Below are 18,955 nucleotides of genomic sequence, written 5' to 3'. Positions count from 1 at the left end.
TAGCAATTGTTTTCTCTTCTCCTTCCTCTTTTTATTCATTTTTTTCGAAGGAGTATGTATTGACATGTATTGAAATATTACAAACATAATTCCTTTTTTTCTTCCTCTTATCCTTCTATTTTTTCTTCCTCTTGTCCTTCTATTTTTTCATTCCTTTTTTTTTCTTTTCTATTTTCTTTTTCTGCCATCTTCTGAAATATTACAAACATAATTATTCAACCCCACACAACTCCAAACAAGACTCTTTCAACCCTTTGAATAGGGTGATAATATTATTTTTCACTTCTCGACTTGTAATGAGTTTTAAACAAAAAAGAGATAATAGGCTCAAGGGGGTTTCAAACAAGGGATAAAATTATTTTAGGGTTGGCTTTTTGGCTAACTGGCTAAAAAAACAAAAAAACAAAAACAAAAACAAAGTTGCCTTTATCATATCAGTGTGCACAAGTAAACAATAACATCAACAAGAGTCAATTCAAGTTCTAGAGACTAACAAACATGAGTGAATCACACAAGAAAGAAAGAGATGGGTTTTTGTATGTTATCCATATAAGGCTCAAAGCTCACCAGGATTAATGATCTACTTTTAAAGATATACAATTTAGAGTCTAGTCCTACCTATCATACTAAAAATGCACAGCAAATTTTTCACATCACACCACAAGACTTTAGTCAAGAGAACTAAGAAAAATACTCATAATTGTAACTCAAAAACCAAAGAAAAAAGCATGCATTTTTTTTAAGAAAGCAAACAAAAACCAAAACAGAGAAAAACTAAAAAAAAAACAAAGAAATAAAACAAATAAATGGTTCCCTCCCCCACACTTAAAACATACATTATCCTCAATGAAAGAGCATACATATAAAATAAGAGTGAGAGAAAGGAAAGAACACACCCGAGGAGTCAAGACGGATAAATGATCGCATAAGTAGCCTTTCCTAAAGAGAGCTCTTCTACAGTATCTTCTTCCAAAGTCGGGTTCTCACGGAGTAGCTTTGGGTAGTGTCCATTGACCTTGAAATTTTGATTAGCTCATTTGCCTTGTATTCCAGGATCAAAAAAGTATCTTCGATAAGTAAAAGTGTTGAATGGGCACGTGAAATTGATCTCCTTTTTCACAACATCAAGAATTAAAGGATTACGGGGCTGCCTCACTACTTTTGTTTCATCTTTAAGTGAGATCCTATGCATACATATGGATGAGCTAATATCACGAGTGTCAGTCAAGGTCCCTCCAATTCCCTTTTTTTATTTCTGCTTAAGTTGAAGCTTTGCTGAATCATATGAATCCTCGGGAAGTGGTTTAGGCTCTAAAGAATATGGTTGTTCAATGGATGGTATGTTTGGGGCAGCCGGAATGTCAAGAGCTTCAGCCACATAAACAACTTTGTTTATACTATCACCCTACAAGGCAACATCAATCTCAGCACAAATAACACAAAGGTTAGTAACAGTACAATCATCACATGAATAAACATCATCAAACTCAGATAGAGATGGAAAATCAAGTGAAAACAATTCAGAAAAGGTGTCATCAACCAACTCAGAGATCAATTCAATATGAAAAACAGAATGCTCCTCCAAGGGATGTTTCATGGAATCGAAAATGTTAAATTTTGCGACAATGTCACCAAATTCCATGGACATGGTTCCATCGTCGACATCAATTTTTGTTTTCGCCGTTTTCATGAACGGTCTACCTAAAATGATGGGCGATCTGCTTGAATTTGTTTCTCCATACATGTCCAGAATGTAGAAATCTGCAGGAAAAATCAAGTCATTAACTTGAACAAACACATCTTCCACTACTCCAATAGGGAGAGCATTACTTCTGATTGCTAGTTCAATGATTAAACATGTATGCTTAAAGGACCAAGATCAAGGTTATTATAAACAGAAGTAGGCATGACATTAATGCCTGCTCTCAAATCAAGCATGCAATTGTCGAATTTACTATCCCCAATGATACATGGAATATAAAAAGTTCTTGGATCCTTGCACTTTTGGGGTATGGCCTGATTGAGGGATGAAATAGTAGCATTTTCAGGTGAATGTTTAGGCTGGATAGGGGCTGAAATGTTTCGTCCCAAATTTACTCTCTCATTACCCTTCAACCTTTTCTTACTTGTGCACAAGTCTTTTAGAAATTTTGCATACTTTAGAACCTGCTTAATAACATCAAGAAGCGGAATGTTTACCGCCATTTTTCTGAACACATCTAAAATATCTCTTTCATTGTCTCCATCATCAGTCCTTTTATTTTTCAGTATTCTATATGGGAAAGGAACTGGTGGCACATACTCCTTCTCTTTTTCTTTTTCATTTTCTACCACAACAAAGGGTTCAGTTTCTATCACAACGGAAGAAGGTTCAGGTGTTACCTCAAGATTTTTTTATTTTTTTTTGGGATGGTTCTGTTACCTTCCTGGATCTCAATGAAATTGCACTCACATTAACATTAGGACCTTTTGGATTTACAACTGTTTGGGCAGGAAGTTGGTTTGATCCTTGGGCTTGCTGCATGGCATTCATCAAAGTGGCAAGTTGTCCAATCTGTGTCTGCAAAGTCTGAATACTAGAATGTGTTCGTTGCTGAAATTGGAGATTGTTCACAGCCATTTGTTTGACAAGATCCTCTAATGAAGGTCTGGAAGGTGCAGAGGTGGAGACTTGGGTAGTGGTCTGTGGCAAGGGTGTGACTAATTGTTGTTGGGTGGGCTGCTGGTTTCCATATTGAAGGTTTGGATGGTTCCTCCAATTGGGGTGATATTTGTTGGTTGACAAGTCATGAATGTTGTACCCTTTCTGATTGTTGCTTTGGTTGAAAAATTTAGCTGCATATGCTTGAGGCAACTGAGTGACCGACTCATCTTGAAGAATAGGACATCTGTCAGTTGGATTTTCAGTAGAAGTACAAACACCACACCATTTTGTTGTTTGAGGTTTACTCACTGCCATTTGTTTCACTAAAGAAGTAAGCTCTTCAATTATGGTTTCTAAAGCCTTGTTGGAAGAGGAAACCTGAATGTCATTCACACCTTTTGTTTGGACCATATAATTATTTCTGGTTGTGAATTGTTAGGAGTTGAGTGACATGTTCTCAATTAGGGCTTTAGCAGCAACTGGAGTTTTATCGAGAAGTGCTCCACCACTAGAAGCATCAAGAATGTTTCTATCCATTGGTAACAATCCCTCATAGAAATACTAAATAAGCAGTTGTTCGGTAATTTGATGTTGAGGGCAGCTGGATACTAATTGTTTGAATCTCTCCCAATACTCAGCCAATGACTCATTTCCCTGTCTAATGCCACATATATCTTTCCGGATTGATGCATCCCTGGAGGCAGGAAAGTATCTCTCTAGCAAGACTCTCTTCAAATCATTCCAAGTCGTGAGAGAATTCGGCTCAAGATAATATAACCAATCCTTGGCAGCACCCTGTAGTGAAAACGGGAAGGCTCTCAGCTTGATGTGATCTTTGGTGATTCCTTCAGGTTTCAATAGTGTAGAGCAAACAACCTGAAATTCCTTAAGATGCTTATGCGGATCCTCACCTGTAAGACCATTAAACCTTGGCAACAAGTGTATTAAACCGGATTTCAACTCAAAAGGAACAGTAACATCAGCATATTCAATACATAAACCATCGTAATTCATATAAGGAGCAGCAAATTCTCTCAGAGTTCTTAGGTCAGCCATATTAAACTCAATAGAAAAAATCAACAAAGAATGAGAAAACACATAACTAATTCAGCAATGCAGCAACAAATAGGAAAATACAGACAATGTCCCTATTAAGAACAAACAATTGAAATACGTAAAAAACTATTAAAATAAAAGGAAAAAAAACAAAAACACAAAAATTAATCTAATAACGTCAATTAAATTTTTTGAGAATTTTTTCGGAATTTTCTGAAACTATCAAAACAGAAAAAAAAAATCATAAAAAATAGAAAAATAAGGAATTTCGGGTTTTTAGGATGACTTTCACTATTTAGTTTCTAAATAGAGGCTTTTGATCCTTGAGTTTTTCCTAGTTAATCGACAAAGAATCAGAATAATTTGAGACGATTTTCTTAAAAAAACAGATTTTGTTATATCCTAAAACGCAAAAACACCATAACACAAGAAAGTTATGGCAAAAAAATGTTAAAACATAACACCTATGACTATAATAATAGTTATACTATAATAACGGTTAAAATCTACAAGAATCCCCGACAACGGCGCCAATTTGATCCGCTATCGCACATGGGTCAAAAACAAGTAATAAAATATAGTAATCGGGAAGGGACACCTCGAGTATCGTATCGCAAGGATTCTTGTATTATTCTTAACCTAATGAAATTGATTTAATGTTAAGTAGTCGATTTAGAAAACAAAGCAAAAAAAAAGTGATTAAAGTAAGAGATTATAAAATAAGTCACTCTACTATTTTCGGTTTCCGGCTAATCACTGGTTTTCACCTACCAATTCCCTAAGCGGCTTCGATCTCTATTCAATTCAAATTAGATTGACAAACGCAATAGATATATGATAGATTTATATTCCTATATTTTGAATTAAGCAAACGGATAAATACAATCGTGAATTAAGCAAACACGATTTACAAACGCAATTTAACGACAAAGCGACGAAAACGACGATTAATAGTTAGGAATGCAATCATACGAATTTAATCAAAACCATTCCACAAAATGCAGATTAAGCAAATGCAATTTCATAGAATAAAATTGAAAGAGAACGAATTTAAATTGATAGAATAAAAACCTCAAAGCCTTGGAAATTCGGTTACAGCATATTGACTCTAGGAGATTAGTTCCTCTTCATGATCGCACAAAAGCAAAAAGTAATGGTGAATAATGTGTGTTTGCTATAGTACCACGGCTGCCCTTTTAAACAAAATAAGGGTTTCACTTATAATTCAAACTGGGCCGGAAAACCTAAATTTGGCTCAACAAATGGCCTAAAAGAAATTATTTCCTAAAGTACGAAACTTCAACGAATTATTTGAGACGTCTTCACTCAGAATCAGCTTTTCGCTTCAACACGAAAGTTGTAGCCCTTTCTCTTAGCTTTCTAGCACATGTTAGAACATGCAAAACGGCATCCCGTAGCTTAAGTTATGATCTAAAGAGTCGACATATATCAAATAGCCGCTAAAACTGAAAATAGCAAACGAAAATAGATTAAAGGCAAACATAAACTTAAATCTAAAAACATAATAAAATATTAAAATAAGTAAAATAAACTAGATAAATACCTAAGTACAATTATAGAAGAATATGTATCAAAATGCACTGATCAAGCACTCTTACCAAAAATATCCTTACCCCTCAAAGTCTTTAACTCCTTACTCAGCTCAAGGAATTGATCCTTCATTTCATCCATATTCTCATACACATCAAGGCCCTTAGACGGCTCCGAATGATAAATGGTGTCTTCCACATGGGTTAGAGTATGCGCAACTGGTGGCGGCATAAACATGATCGGGCTAGATGCCGGCATGGAATAAAAAGTAGGCGCAAAACCTTCAGGCACAAAATTGGGCGCCATTCCCCATGGGAATCAGATAGGCATGTTAGGCGCAAAGTGAGCAGCATTTGCAGGAATGGTAGAGGTATTAACCTCTGACATGACAGTTCTATGAGGAGGAGGAGTTGCAGGCGTTGGAGAAGACTGGCTCTGAGCGGCTAGCACTGACTCCATCATGGTAGTCATACGGGCAATCTCGTCCTTCAAGTCTCTGTTCTCTTGCTCTAGATGCTCCATAATCTTTGAGTGATTGGCGTGAGTATTGTATCGATGAGTCAGCTTGGTTGAAGCACAGAAGAAATACCAATAAGACATTTGGCGAAAGAGAAACCTGCTATGCAAATGATGCATGAAATGCAATGCTTGATTGTTTTTATTTTCAAGGAACTTACTATATTATTTGCAAATATATATATTTAACAATAATTGCAATAATTTGATATGACCATAAAAATCTCTTTTATTTATATAATTGGAAGGATTACACTGAGTACAACTTAAGAAACCCAAAAATACAAGAGTAAAGGAGACTAAACATCCTAAGGATCCCTAACAACAATGTCAAAAGATCTAACTGCAGGCGTGTACTTCCTTCGAATGCGTCGAATCTCGGTCTCAAAAGAAGCCTTCATCTGAGTCTTCTCGAGGACAAGCTGATCAACAATCTTCTTCCAAGCGAAGGAAGGCTGAGGCATACTAGAGGAAGATGAAACCTCTGGTTCTCTCTATCTCTTCGTTACTAGGTCTTCAAGTACCTCAATAAATGCATCTTTGTCCTTCAACTCAAGCTGCAACTCCTCATGCTTTCTGCTCAAAGCATGGAAATGCTCTTCCTACATATCCTTCTCTTACTTCATCTTGGCGCGTCTTACAACTCCTCTACATCTTGGTTAGGGAGAGATAATATCTCAACCACAACCAAAGACATAGTTCTTTCACAAGCATAAGGCATCTTCAACTCCAAAGCCCTCTTCTTCACCCAAAGAGTGTAAGCTTCCAAAGCTACACAATTGCACGGTCCAAGCTCGGATCTTCCTTTCCTATGCACATTATGCCAAACATGCACAATCCTCTTCTTCAAATGTTGGGGATCTTTACCCTCTTGATAGAAAAGACCTTCTAACAAAATGTTATTAGGTTTGTCTCTCAAGGGGAACCCAAGTTGAATACGAACCAAAGCAGGGTTGTAGTTAATTCATCCTTGTGTACCAATGAGAGGTACATTAGAGAATTCACCACAACAATCAATAATATACATGACGTTGCTTGAATTCCAAGGGATCTAATATAAAAGATGCTAGCTTACTTAACTCTTTTAAATCGGGACATCTGAAATTGTACTTCTTAGTGTTCCTTCGTCAATAATTCATGGTCTGAAAATATTTGCAAATAAGACCTCAGTTCCTTGAAATTTTCGTGTGATGAATGTCATGATGCGCATGGATGCATGAATGCAACAATAAAAAATAAGGGATCACACACAAGTAAAACAAACAAAGGTCAAGAGATGAATCGAGTATAAAAGATAACAGATGAATCAACCAGATGAAAATATACACACGAAGGGTCCACTGAATAATTTAATCAGGAAATGAGGTAAGGACCAAATAAAATCAAGGTAAAAGGCCTCTAATACATGGCATATGAGATGAACGAGGGAGGATCAAAAGATCTCTTCAATTTCCATAAGCAATCCCTAAACCAAACATCGATCATAAAGAAGTCAACTGAAAATTCAAGTCAACTTAAAAAATAACAAAAAAATAGAAAATTAATCACGAAAATTACGAAAAATTAAACTAAATAAGGTGGGGTCAGAAAATCATCATCCCCCAAAAAAGATTTTAAAAATAATGAAAATTGGCACGTGAATTAATTAAAACAAAACATAGGTCAAACCAAAAGTCAATTAATAAGATTATGTTAGAAATAAATCAAGAATAAATAGTAAATTAATCAAGAAAATTATGAAAAATTAAACTAAATAAGGTGGGGTCAGGACATCATCATCCCTGAAAAAGATTTTAAAAATAATGAAAATTGGCACGTGAATTAATTAAAACAAAACATAGGTCAAACCAAAAGTCAATTAATAAGACTAGGTTAGAAATAAATCAAGAATAAATAGTAAATTAATCAAGAAAATTTTGAAAAATTAAACTAAATAAGGTGGGGTCAAGACATCATCATCCCCTAAAAATATTTTAAAAATAATGAAAATTGGTACATGAATTAATTAAAATTAAATAGAAATCAAATTAAAAGTCAACCAACCAAACTAGGTCAAAAATAAATCCAAAATAAATTGAAAATGTGAAATAAAATTCCAAGAAAAGGTCAGGTTGACCATGAGGCAGTGGTCAACCTTCATCCCAAAAATCAAATGCTAACAATAATTTTAAGTCATAAAAATAAAATCAATAAAAAAGTGTGTTAAAATGGACCATTTAGAATAAATAATTAAAATAAAATATTAATATTAAAAAAATACGAAAATAAAGATTATATAAAATTAAATAAAACGTTAAGAAAAGTGAAAAATATTTTTAGGTGATTTTATGGACGAAGAAAATATTTTAAATAAGAAAAAGAAATATGAAAATAGAATGATTAATGGTGATGAACATGGTAAGCAAGCGTAGATATATCAAAACATGGCCATGGAAGAGATGATTACCTAATGGAAAATAGAAGTGGAATGGAATCTGATATGTGATGAAGCTTTGCCTCCTTGCCACGAAATTCCAATGCTCCTTTAGGGTTAGGATTTCAGCTTCTTAAATAGGGTGGATTAGGTGTTCTCATGGGCTTTTTAATAAGTGATTTATCCATAAGAATAAAAGTGTGAAGTGAAGTGTAAAATGTTGTTATTTTGGGCAAAACTTAAGTGAATGGATGTTCAATGCATGGCCCAAAGAGGTAAAAAAACGTGACTGGTTTGTGCAGCATGCTTAGAAAATCTGATTGGGCCAGCCAGGCCCAAAATCTGCCTAGAAAATCAAGTCATGGTGCCCACTTTAAATGAATGTATCTCTCAAACCATGGATCCAAATGAGATGATTACAAAAGGATGTGAAAGAGGATATGGTAAGGTACAATTTTTGTGAAGAAAGTATTTTCAAATAATGCCTTGAAGTGCAAGAAAACTGGCCAAGAAGTCTTGACAAATTTTGAAGATTTTGGACTTCGAAATTCTTTTAAGTGTCCTAAAAAAATGTCTCACTTTGACTAAGCAGAACTTTCTCAATTCTAATCCAAATGGAGCAAACTTTATATCTCTAGAAATCTTGGAACAAGAGGAACAACTTTCATGTTGGAGAAATTTTCAAATGGAGCTTTTATTGTGATGCAAAATGGGCTTAAAGTGAGTGCAACGATCATGAAAACTTGCCCTAAATGGAAAGTCAATCATTTCCAAATTAAGTAACTTTTCCAATTCCTGATTAAATGATGAATCCATGATCCAACCTTGATCAAATTTCACATGTAGGATCCCCTAAGCATGGATTTTGAGATTCCACTCTCAAAATGTCAGGAGTTGACTTTTCCCAAACTGTCTGATTCCCGATTCCATTGATCAATTAAAGAACTTCTAGCTCAAATAAAGAGCTGATTTTTTGTATGTAGACCCTTGTTGACATATGGAGGGCCATGGAAAAGAGTTTCACCTAAAGAATCAGAAATAAACTGATTTTATACCAAACCCTAGTTTTAGGGCAAAATGATCAGGAACTGATTGCACTGATTGCCAATGGATCTTTCTGAGATAATTGTGAATCTTCCTAGGCCAAGATGCCTCTCTAATCATGACATGGATGAGCTCCTCTACTCCCAACCAAACATTTCCTGTTGCAGGTAGCCATGAAACCCTAATTTCTGATTAAATCCAAATGAACACTCTGATAGCTTCGAATCCTTCACTGATGAACTGAGGACCATAATAAGATACTTGGACCCCCTGAGACCCTTGAGACTTGTATACTTAGAAAATAAAGTCCAATTCTCAATCTTGCTTTGTGTGGGCTCCTTATGTTAAGGAGTGATCGATCAAAACCTGATCTCCATGTCACTAATGCAGTATGCAATGAGTATGACCTAATATGATGCTAATGAAGTGTAAAACATAATCCCATGCTTCCAGGAAAAATGAAAGGGTAAATTTTGGGGTATTACAGCTGCCCCTATTCAATCAACTAGAAACCCGAAAGGAAGATAACAACGACTTTAGCACTTTCGAGGTATCAAGTGATTGAATATGATAAAAGCCCGAAAGTTTACACTGAAGTGAAAAAATGAAGTAACAATGCCTGTCAGAATCAGCCAAGAGGTGGTCTTAAAAAATAATTCGTCTGGTACGGTGAGAGTCGGTCTGAACACCGAAAAAAGAATGTTAGCCTGAATACCCAAATAAATGGTGACACAGAAATAAACATGGCCTGAATGCCGCTCATCAGTCTGAATACTGGAAATGACTTCGATCTGAGCATCGGAAGATACTGGATTACCAAACATCGATCTGATCATTGGAAAACTGGCCTAAATGCCACTTCGGTCTGAATACCGGAAAACTGGCCTGAATGCCACAAGTTGCGTCGACCTGAACGTCAGAAACTTCTTCGATCTGAATATCGAAAAACTGGCCTGAATGCCACTTCAGTCTGAATACCGGAAACCTGGCCTGAATGCCACAAGTTGCATCGACCTGAACGTCGGAAACTTCTTTGATTTGAATATCAGAAAACTGGCCTGAATACCACAAGTTGCATCGACCTGAACGTCGAAAACTTCTTCGATCTGAATACCGGAAACTTTCATGCCTGTCAGCATCGGCATAAATAGGGAAAATGATAATTGAGGCGGCACGTGGGCAAACGACCCCTGCTGAGAATAATAAAGATAAGTCATGAACAATCTTCAGTTTGAGTACTGGAAACAACTTCTGGCTTATCACTTGGGATACCGAGAATGCCTTATGCTTTACATGCGTATGTTTGAATTTTTCAATGGCGTAATGCTCCATGAAAATGGAAATGCTACGCAATTTGGGAGGATGCAATGCAATATGATTCTACATGCAGGGATGCAAAATGCTTGATTAGAGAGAACGCCAAGCTGAGGCAAGGAATTCTGCTGGGGAAATGATCACAATCTTCTGGACCCTGGCAAGGCTGTTGGAGATGCACAGCACAAAGAACTCTGTGGGGAAATGACCTGCCACACGGTGTTCGGGAAAATAACAAAATACCGAGGCTCTGACTGGGGAGAGAATGGCACTGAAAACTTGCTACTGAGGAAAGCGACAGTGGTTATGGCAACCATAATCTGCGAGAGAGACAACTCAACAGGGGAAGCAAACACCGATATGGGACCGAGATTCTGCTTCAAGGAAAGAGACCATGGGTCTAGCGTCGAGATCATCGATCTGGCATCGAACTCTGAGGAGCAACCGCTTCTGCTGGGAAGATACAGTCTGGCACTGTCAACTCCGCTGGGGATATACAGTCAGACATTGTCAACTCCGCTGGGGATATACAGTCAGACACTGTCAACTCCGTTGGGGATATACAGTCAGACACTGTCGACTCTATTGGTGAATGTATAATCTGAAACAAATGCTTGGGGAAGTACAGCAGTGAGAGCCTGCTGGGGATTGAAGAATCCAACGCTCGGACCAGCTCTGCAGGGACAAGATACCAAATTCCAACTGTTGAGCAAAAACATCCGCGATCATTTGATGGGGACCTTAAGGAAATGCCCCGAGTGTACCTGTTCTGAATAAACGATCCAAAGCACTTAAAATTTACAGCAATTTTTAATGTTTATTAAGCACGTACCTGTAAAGCTCTTATGTTTCATGATGCAATGTTTATAAAAAATTCGGACGTCATTTTTGCAAACAAAACAGTAAAATGAAAATGAACACAGAGATGTACTGAATAACATGATTTTATTGATTGAGTGGCCTCTGAATAGGTATTTACATCAGGAAGCAATCCCTAGAAAGAGGTAATTGCACAACAGATAAAAACAAAAATTAATCTAATGGCAATGTGAAATGGATTTCTATCGGGTTCCAATTCTGCTATGATTCGCTCGTCTTCAAGATCCTCCAGATGATCAGCTTTCCGAAAAAGGTGATTGGATTATTTCATATCCTTCAGAAGTTTCTGGTTATCGACACGAGATGATATTCAGAACTACTCAGAATGCAGTCATTCGCTTAATCCCTAACTTTTGCCTGGATCGCCCTTTCGGGTTTTCAATCCACCGGGATACCCATTTTTGCCTAAGTTGCCCTTTCAGGTTTCAACTTACCGGGTGTACAATCTTTTCATTTTTTAATTCCTAACTTTTGCCCGAACCTTTTTCATTTTCTTGGTTCGCCGAGATGCCCATTATTTTGCCTGGACTATTCTTTTTATCGTCCATCGGGTCTATTTTATGCGAAGTATTTTTTGATTGCGTCTGAGTTCACAGGGGAAGTGAATTTTTCACCATCCATAGTTGCAAGCATTAAGGCTCCACCATCAAAAACCTTGGTGACAATATACGGTTCATCATAGTTAGGAGTCCACTTGCCCCTGTGATCTGTCTGAGGAGGAAGGATCCTTTTCAACACCAAATCTCCGACTTGGAAGCATCGAGGACGCACTTTCTGATCAAAGGCTCTCTTCATCCGACTCTGATACAATTACCCATGACAAATGGCTTCCATTCGCTTCTCTTTGATAAGACTCAACTCATTGAACCTTGTCTGAATCCATTCAGCTTCGTCTAACTTGACATCCAACATGACTCTTAGAGAAGGAATCTCCACTTCAACAGGTAGGACTGCTTCCATACCGTACACAAGGGAATAAGGGGTTGCCCCGATCGATGTACGTACTGAAGTACGGTACCCATGCAAGGCGAAGGGTAGCATCTCATGTCAATCTCTGTACGTAACGACCATCTTCTGCACAATCTTCTTTATATTCTTATTTGCTGCCTCAACAGCACCGTTCATCTTAGGACGATAAGGGGAAGAGTTGTGATGTTGAATGTTGAAGTTCTTGCGCAACTCTTTCATCATTTTGTTATTGAGATTAGAACCATTATCGGTAATGATTCTTTCGGGAATCCCATAATGACAAATGATTTCTTTCTTGATGAATCGGGAAAAAACATGTCTGGTGACCTTCGCAAATGACGCTGCTTCGACCCACTTGGTGAAATAGTCGATGGCAACAAGGATGAAGCGATGCCCATTGGAAGCAGTCGGCTCAATCTTTCCAATCATATCAATGCCCCACATAGAAAACGGCCACGGCGAAGACATCAAATTCAGAGGATTTTGCGGCACATGCACCTTATCAGCATAAATCTGGCATTTATGACACTTCCGAGCATATTTGAAACAATCATATTCCATGGTCATCCAGTAATAACCCGCTCTCAATAATTTCTTAGCCATTGCATGTCCGCGGACATGAGTACCGAAGGAGCCTTCATGAACTTCCTGCATTAACATGTCTGCTTCGTGTCTATCCACGCATCTGAGCAAAACCATGTCGAAGTTCCTCTTATACAGCACATCATCTTTGTTCAAGAAGAAACTGCCTGCCAATCTTCTCAAAGTCTTTCTATCATTGTTGGATTCCCCTGCAGGGTACTGTTGATTCTTCAGAAAGCACTTGATGTCGTGGTACCAGGGTTTGTCATCAACTACCAGTTCAGTAGCAAACACATACGCGGCCCTATCAAGGCGCATAACATCGATCCTGGGGACATGATTCCACCGAATCACCTTGATCATGGAGGATAGAGTAGCAAGAGTATCTGCCATCTGGTTCTCATCACGAGGTATATGACACAACTTTACTATCATGAAGAAAGTCAACAATCTTCTCGTGTAATCTCTGTAGGGGACCAGATTAGGCTGGAGAGTATTCCACTCACCATTCACTTGATTGATCACTAGAGCTGAATCTTCGAAGATGTCTAGAGTCTTGATTCTCAAATCAATGGCTTGCTCAATACCCAAGATACAAGCTTCATACTCAGCTTCATTATTGGTGCACTCAAAAGTCAGACGAGCAGTGAAAGGCATGTAGGCACCTTTCGGAGTGGTAATGACAACACCAATTCCACTTCCTTTGGCATTGACGGGCCCATCAAACATTAAAGTCCACTTTTCATCTGGATCAGGTCCCTCCTCAACAACTGGCTCTTCACAGTCTTTCATCTTGAGGAACATGATGTCTTCATCCGGAAAATCAAACTTCATCGGCTCATAATCATCAATCGGCTGCTGAGCAAGATAGTCTGACAGAATACTCCCTTTGATGGCTTTCTGAGATGATTACTGGATGTCGTACTCTGTCAGTACCATTTGCCAACGAGCAACCCTTCCGGTGAGAGCTGGCTTCTCAAATATATACTTGGCTGGATCCATTTTGGAGATCCGTAAGGTTGTGTGAGTCAACATGTATCGTCTCAATCACTTAGCAGCCCATGCAAGTGCATAACATGTCTTTTCAAGCATTGAGTATCTCGACTCGCAATCTGTGATTTTTTTTACTCGGGTAGTAGATGGCATGCTCTTTCCTACCTGTCTGGTCGTGTTGACCGAGAACACAACCCATGGAATTATCGAGTACTGTCAAATACATAATCAGCGGTCTCCCTAGGACTGGAGGCATAAGGATAAGAGGATTCTGCAAATACTCTTTTATTTTTTCGAAAGCCCTTTGGCAATCATCATTCCACCTGATAGCTTGATCTTTTCTTAATAATTTGAATATTGGCTCACACGTGGCTGTTAGGTGAGAGATGAACCTTGCAATGTAGTTCAACCTTCCTAAGAAACCACGAACTTGTTTTTCTGTTCTTGGCTCAGGCATTTCTTGTATCGCTTTCACTTTGGCCGGATCCACCTCAATCCCTTTTTCACTAACAATAAAACCCAGCAGTTTTCCAGATCTAACCCCGAAAGTACACTTGTTCGGATTAAGCCTCAACTTGAATTTCCTCAAACTCTCAAACAGTTTCTGCAAATTCACCAAATGTTCTTCTTCCGTCTGAGATTTGGCAATCATATCATCAACATAAACCTCGATTTCATGATGAATCATATCATGGAAAAGAGTTACCATAGCTCGTTGATATGTTGCCCCAGCATTTTTTAGACCAAACGGCATCACCTTGTAGCAGAAGGTGCCCCATGGGATTATGAAAGTTGTCTTCTCCATGTATTTTGGTGCCATCTTAATTTGATTATAGCCAAAAAATCCATCCATGAAGGAGAATACCGAGAACTGAGCCGTGTTATCCACCAAAACATCGATGTGAGGTAATGGGAAATCATCTTTAGGACTAGCTCTGTTAAGATCCCGGTAGTCAACACACATCCATACCTTTCCATCCTTTTTAGGTACTGGAACGATATTTGCAACCCATGACGGATAATTTGTAACTGCTAGGAACCCTGCGTCCAACTGTTTTTGCACTTCTTCCTTTATCTTGACAGCCATCTCTGGTCTTGTTCTTCTGAGCTTCTGCTTGACCGGAGGATAATCCTCTTTGAGAGGCAAACGGTGTACCACAATGTCTGTGTCAAGCCCTGGCATGTCCTGATAAGACCACGCGAAGATGTCAACATACTCTTGCAGCAATTCAATCAGCCCCTTCTTCATATTATCTTCCAAAGGAACCCCTATCTTGATCTCTCTCTTGACGTCCTCGGTGCCGAGATTAATCACTTCAGTAGACTCTTGATGCGGTTGAATGACCCTTTCTTCCTGTTTTAACAACCTGGCAAGTTCTTCAGGGAGTTCACAGTCTTCATCACCCTCTTCTTCAGCTTGAAAGATTGGATTTTCAAAGTCGAAGCGAGCCATAACATAACTGTTATCAATAGGATCCGGTGACGTGCATCTGTATGAGTGATGGTATGTGCTTATGAGTGTGAACAAGAAGTGGAAACTAAACAAAACATTGCCAAATGTATTTTTTTTTTATTTTTGATTTTTGAAAACTGCAAAAATAGAAAGACAGTGAACAAAATATTTGAATGCAAAAAGACGTCCTTTATTTATGATAAAAAATGCAGGTATCCACATAGATGAGCCCTACAATGAGTCATCACGCCCTGGGCGGAACGTAAGACTTGGATATGCATGAATAAACAAATCAAATTACTCTTTAAGAAGAGTGACTTGGATAATCTCTTCAGAAGACCAGTTGCGGAGAACTTCACCCGGGACCCTTGGACGCACCCAGTTGTCAATGTCGCAATCATTATCCCCATCTTCTTTGTTGATTGTAGAGACCTGGCCATACTAAATGATGCCAGCACTGGAGAAAGTAATCGGCCCCTGACAAGTCTGAGGCGTTGAAGTTGTAGAAGTCAATGTCGGCTGATACCCAATCCCAAACTTGTCTTCCTTTACAGGTAAATCCACCAGACGTCCCCAACCAGGAGCAACACCTGAATTTACCAAGGCCTGTGCCTGCTTGAAGGACGACAAAGAGGAACCTGCTTCAACCTCTTCCACTGGAGTTGCATCCTTGACTTGAACTGCCTCAAAGGCCTGACACAGGGTCTCATGAATCTCACCTTCTACCTCTACATACTTGAATATAGACAAGTTACTGACCAGAATATCCTCCTCACCACAGACAGTGATAATTCTTCCGTTGACCGGGAACTTGATCTTCTGATGCAAGGTCGAGGAGACTGCCCCAGCATTGTGGATCCAAGGACGACCCAACAAGCAGCTATACAAAGGACTCATATCCATCACATAGAATACGGTGTTAAAGGTTTGTGATCCAATCTGAATTGGCAATTCTACCTCTCCGAACACCGACCTCTTAGAACCATCGAAGGCTCTTACCACAAGATCGGAAGGCTTCAAGATCAAAACTTCTACATCTAACCTTGAAAGGGCTCTCTTGGGTAGCACATTGAGAGAGGAACCTGTATCCACCAGAACATGGGATATCACAGTGTCTTTACACTCCATCGAGATGTGCAAAGCCTTGTTATGATCGCGTCCAGCTGGCGTCAAGTCAGAAGCAGTAAAACCCAACCCGTTGCTTGTATGAACATTTGCAACGATCCCTTCTAGTTGGTTCACTAAGATCTCCTGAGGCACATATGCATCATTAAGGACCTTCAGGAGTGCCTCCCTGTGTGCCTCCGAACACAGCAGGAGTGAGAGAATAAATATCTTGGATGGCGTCTGAATCAACTGATCGACTACCTTGTAATCGCTTTTCTTTATAATTCTCAAAAGTTCTTCCACATCCTTCGCAAAAGCAGGCTCATAGCTAGCCTGTGGTGCAGAGGTACCCTCATTCACAACTTGCTTGCCTTTGGCCTTTGCCGCGGCGTCCGCACTATCAGGTTGGGTAACCGGTGGTGAGAACAGTCTACCAATTCTGGTGAATCGCCTGATTCCACCAACATTGTCCACTGCGGGATCTTTTATCTCAATTCCAGGTTCAGACTTCTGATCCTGCACCTCTTCTACTTTCAGTGGCTGCTCCACTCCATGATCATGCGTGTACACACTCCCCCCGTAATGCTAAGGAATGGCCCTTTCGCTGGTGAAAGGTAAAGGACCAGGGGTCGTGATGGTCATAATGGATTGATGCGGTCGCACTGGTGGTACTGGTTGCGCTACTGGCGCACTGATCTGATCGGTCGGGTAGAAAATTGTGATAGTGGCAACGTCACAGTCATACTCAGAAATCTTATTTATTGAAGTACAAACATCCGAAACATCAGAATCAAGTTCAGCAAGTACATCAGAATCAAACACCATGTTTGGAATATCAGCAACATCATCAGAAAAATTAATTACATCATTAGGAATTACAAAATCAGCAGGAACAACATTTGTAAATTCTTCAGCATCTTCCGGAAAGAGAGGATCGACATCTGCATTCTCAACAACCCCTTCAACAACCCCTTCAACAGACCTTTGGGCAGATAAGTCTTCAGCTTGGAGGATACCATCGTCAAGCAAGGCCTGGATACCCTGTTGCAGCTTCACACAACCCCCACTCTGTGCAACACAACCCAAACAACCGCTCTCACAGCCGGGGAAAACATCTACCTTTAGCAAGTATTCTTTGATTTCTAACAGCGGAGTCTTCAGCTTCAACACCTCCTTGACTAGTTTGGCTTCTCCTTCAACCATGTTAACATTTTCTCCACCATGCTGCGGCATAGGATTGTTGACAACATTAGGAGCCGGCGCTAAGTTAATGGCCTTTGAATTAATAAGGTCCTGAACTACGTGCTTAAAAGCTTTGTAGTTCTCAATAGTGTGGCCAGGTGCCCCATAGTGGAAATTACACCTAGCATTGGTGTCATAACCCACTGGAAGCCTGCCAACGGGAGGAGCCAAAGTGCATAACTGCACAAGTTGCAAATGTTGAATGTTGGGAAGCAACTGGGCATACGACATTGGAAGAGTGTCGAAATGCCTATCCATCATCTTCTGTCTCTGTTGATAAGCAGGTCTATTACCCTGTTGTTGTTGGTATTGATTTTGTTGACGTTGAGGTTGTTGTTGTTGCACTGGTGCTGCAGCCAGAATGGTCACTGCTGCAACATAAGGCTGTTGATGGTAATTTTGAAAGTTATTCCTCCGATTACCCCTGTTCTGATAAGAAGATATGGCATTTTCATCCCCTTCTCTCCTCTTCTGTCCTCCTAAGAACAACTTATTTGACCCCGAAGATGATCCAACCCCATTTTGGATCTTACATGTCTTCAAGTAGTTCTCCACCCTCTCACCGGTAGAGACCACATCAGGAAAATTTGAGGCGTTGCAACCCACCAGATGCTCCAAATAAGATCCAGGCAGTGTGTTCATAAACATGTTGGCCATCTCTTTTTCCAACATCGGAGGCTGAACACGGGAAGCCAACTCTCTCCAGCGTTGAGCATACTCTTTGAAGCACTCGTTGCTCTTGAGAGACAGATTCTGGAGCTGAGTCCTGTCAGGTTCCATATCTGCATTGTACTGATATTGCTTCACAAAGGCCTCATGCCAAAGTCCGAAACATAGGGTCCATACCATGGCTCATGCCAAAGTCCTCCTGAAGCAGGGGGAATTGATCCTCCTGATCATCATGGATGGGTTGTTGACCAAGGTTGCCATGTGGGATTGGGATAGGCCCCGGTCCATTGGGTCCATTAGCCTCTCCAGCGGGAGGATCAGCCACAACCTCCAGTTGAGTAGTAGGGGGATTCCCCTGTACCAACAATTTAATCTCCTGCTGTCCCTGAGCCACTCCTTGGACGACTTCCATGAACTGATTCATACGAATCCTCATCTCAGCGAGCTCTGCTTGTAAACCTTCCATTGCTCTCTGTTGATTCCTTCGGGTACCGTATCGGTGAATGCCTGAGTCAGCTATCCT

The 18,955-nt window shown here is 39.5% G+C and overlaps 1 protein-coding gene across 1 annotated transcript; it reads right to left on the bottom strand.

The window, feature by feature from the left end:
- Positions 1–1,851: 1,851 nt before the first annotated feature.
- On the bottom strand, positions 1,852–3,055 carry LOC127094387 (uncharacterized). Its single transcript, XM_051033228.1, has 2 exons — positions 2,578–3,055; positions 1,852–2,351 (listed from the first exon to the last, which is right to left on the bottom strand). The coding sequence occupies exons 1-2, from the start codon at positions 3,053–3,055 to the stop codon at positions 1,852–1,854; spliced, it is 978 nt and encodes a 325-aa protein (XP_050889185.1).
- Between the last annotated feature and the right edge of the window lie 15,900 nt (positions 3,056–18,955).

The sequence above is a fragment of the Lathyrus oleraceus genome, chromosome 6 (genome assembly GCF_024323335.1).
Source record: "Lathyrus oleraceus cultivar Zhongwan6 chromosome 6, CAAS_Psat_ZW6_1.0, whole genome shotgun sequence".
Lineage (NCBI taxonomy): Eukaryota > Viridiplantae > Streptophyta > Magnoliopsida > Fabales > Fabaceae > Lathyrus > Lathyrus oleraceus.
Note: the sequence above shows the minus strand (reverse complement) of the source record. Positions and strands in the feature narration are given on the sequence as shown.

Coding starts and splice junctions, on each gene's coding strand:
- LOC127094387 (XM_051033228.1), bottom strand. CDS start 3,055: ATGGTCCAAACAAAAGGTGTGAATGACATTCAGGTTTCCTCTTCCAAC. Junction 2,352..2,577: donor TCAGCAACGAACACATTCTA/GTATTCAGACTT, acceptor CCGTTGTGATAG/AAACTGAACCCTTTGTTGTG.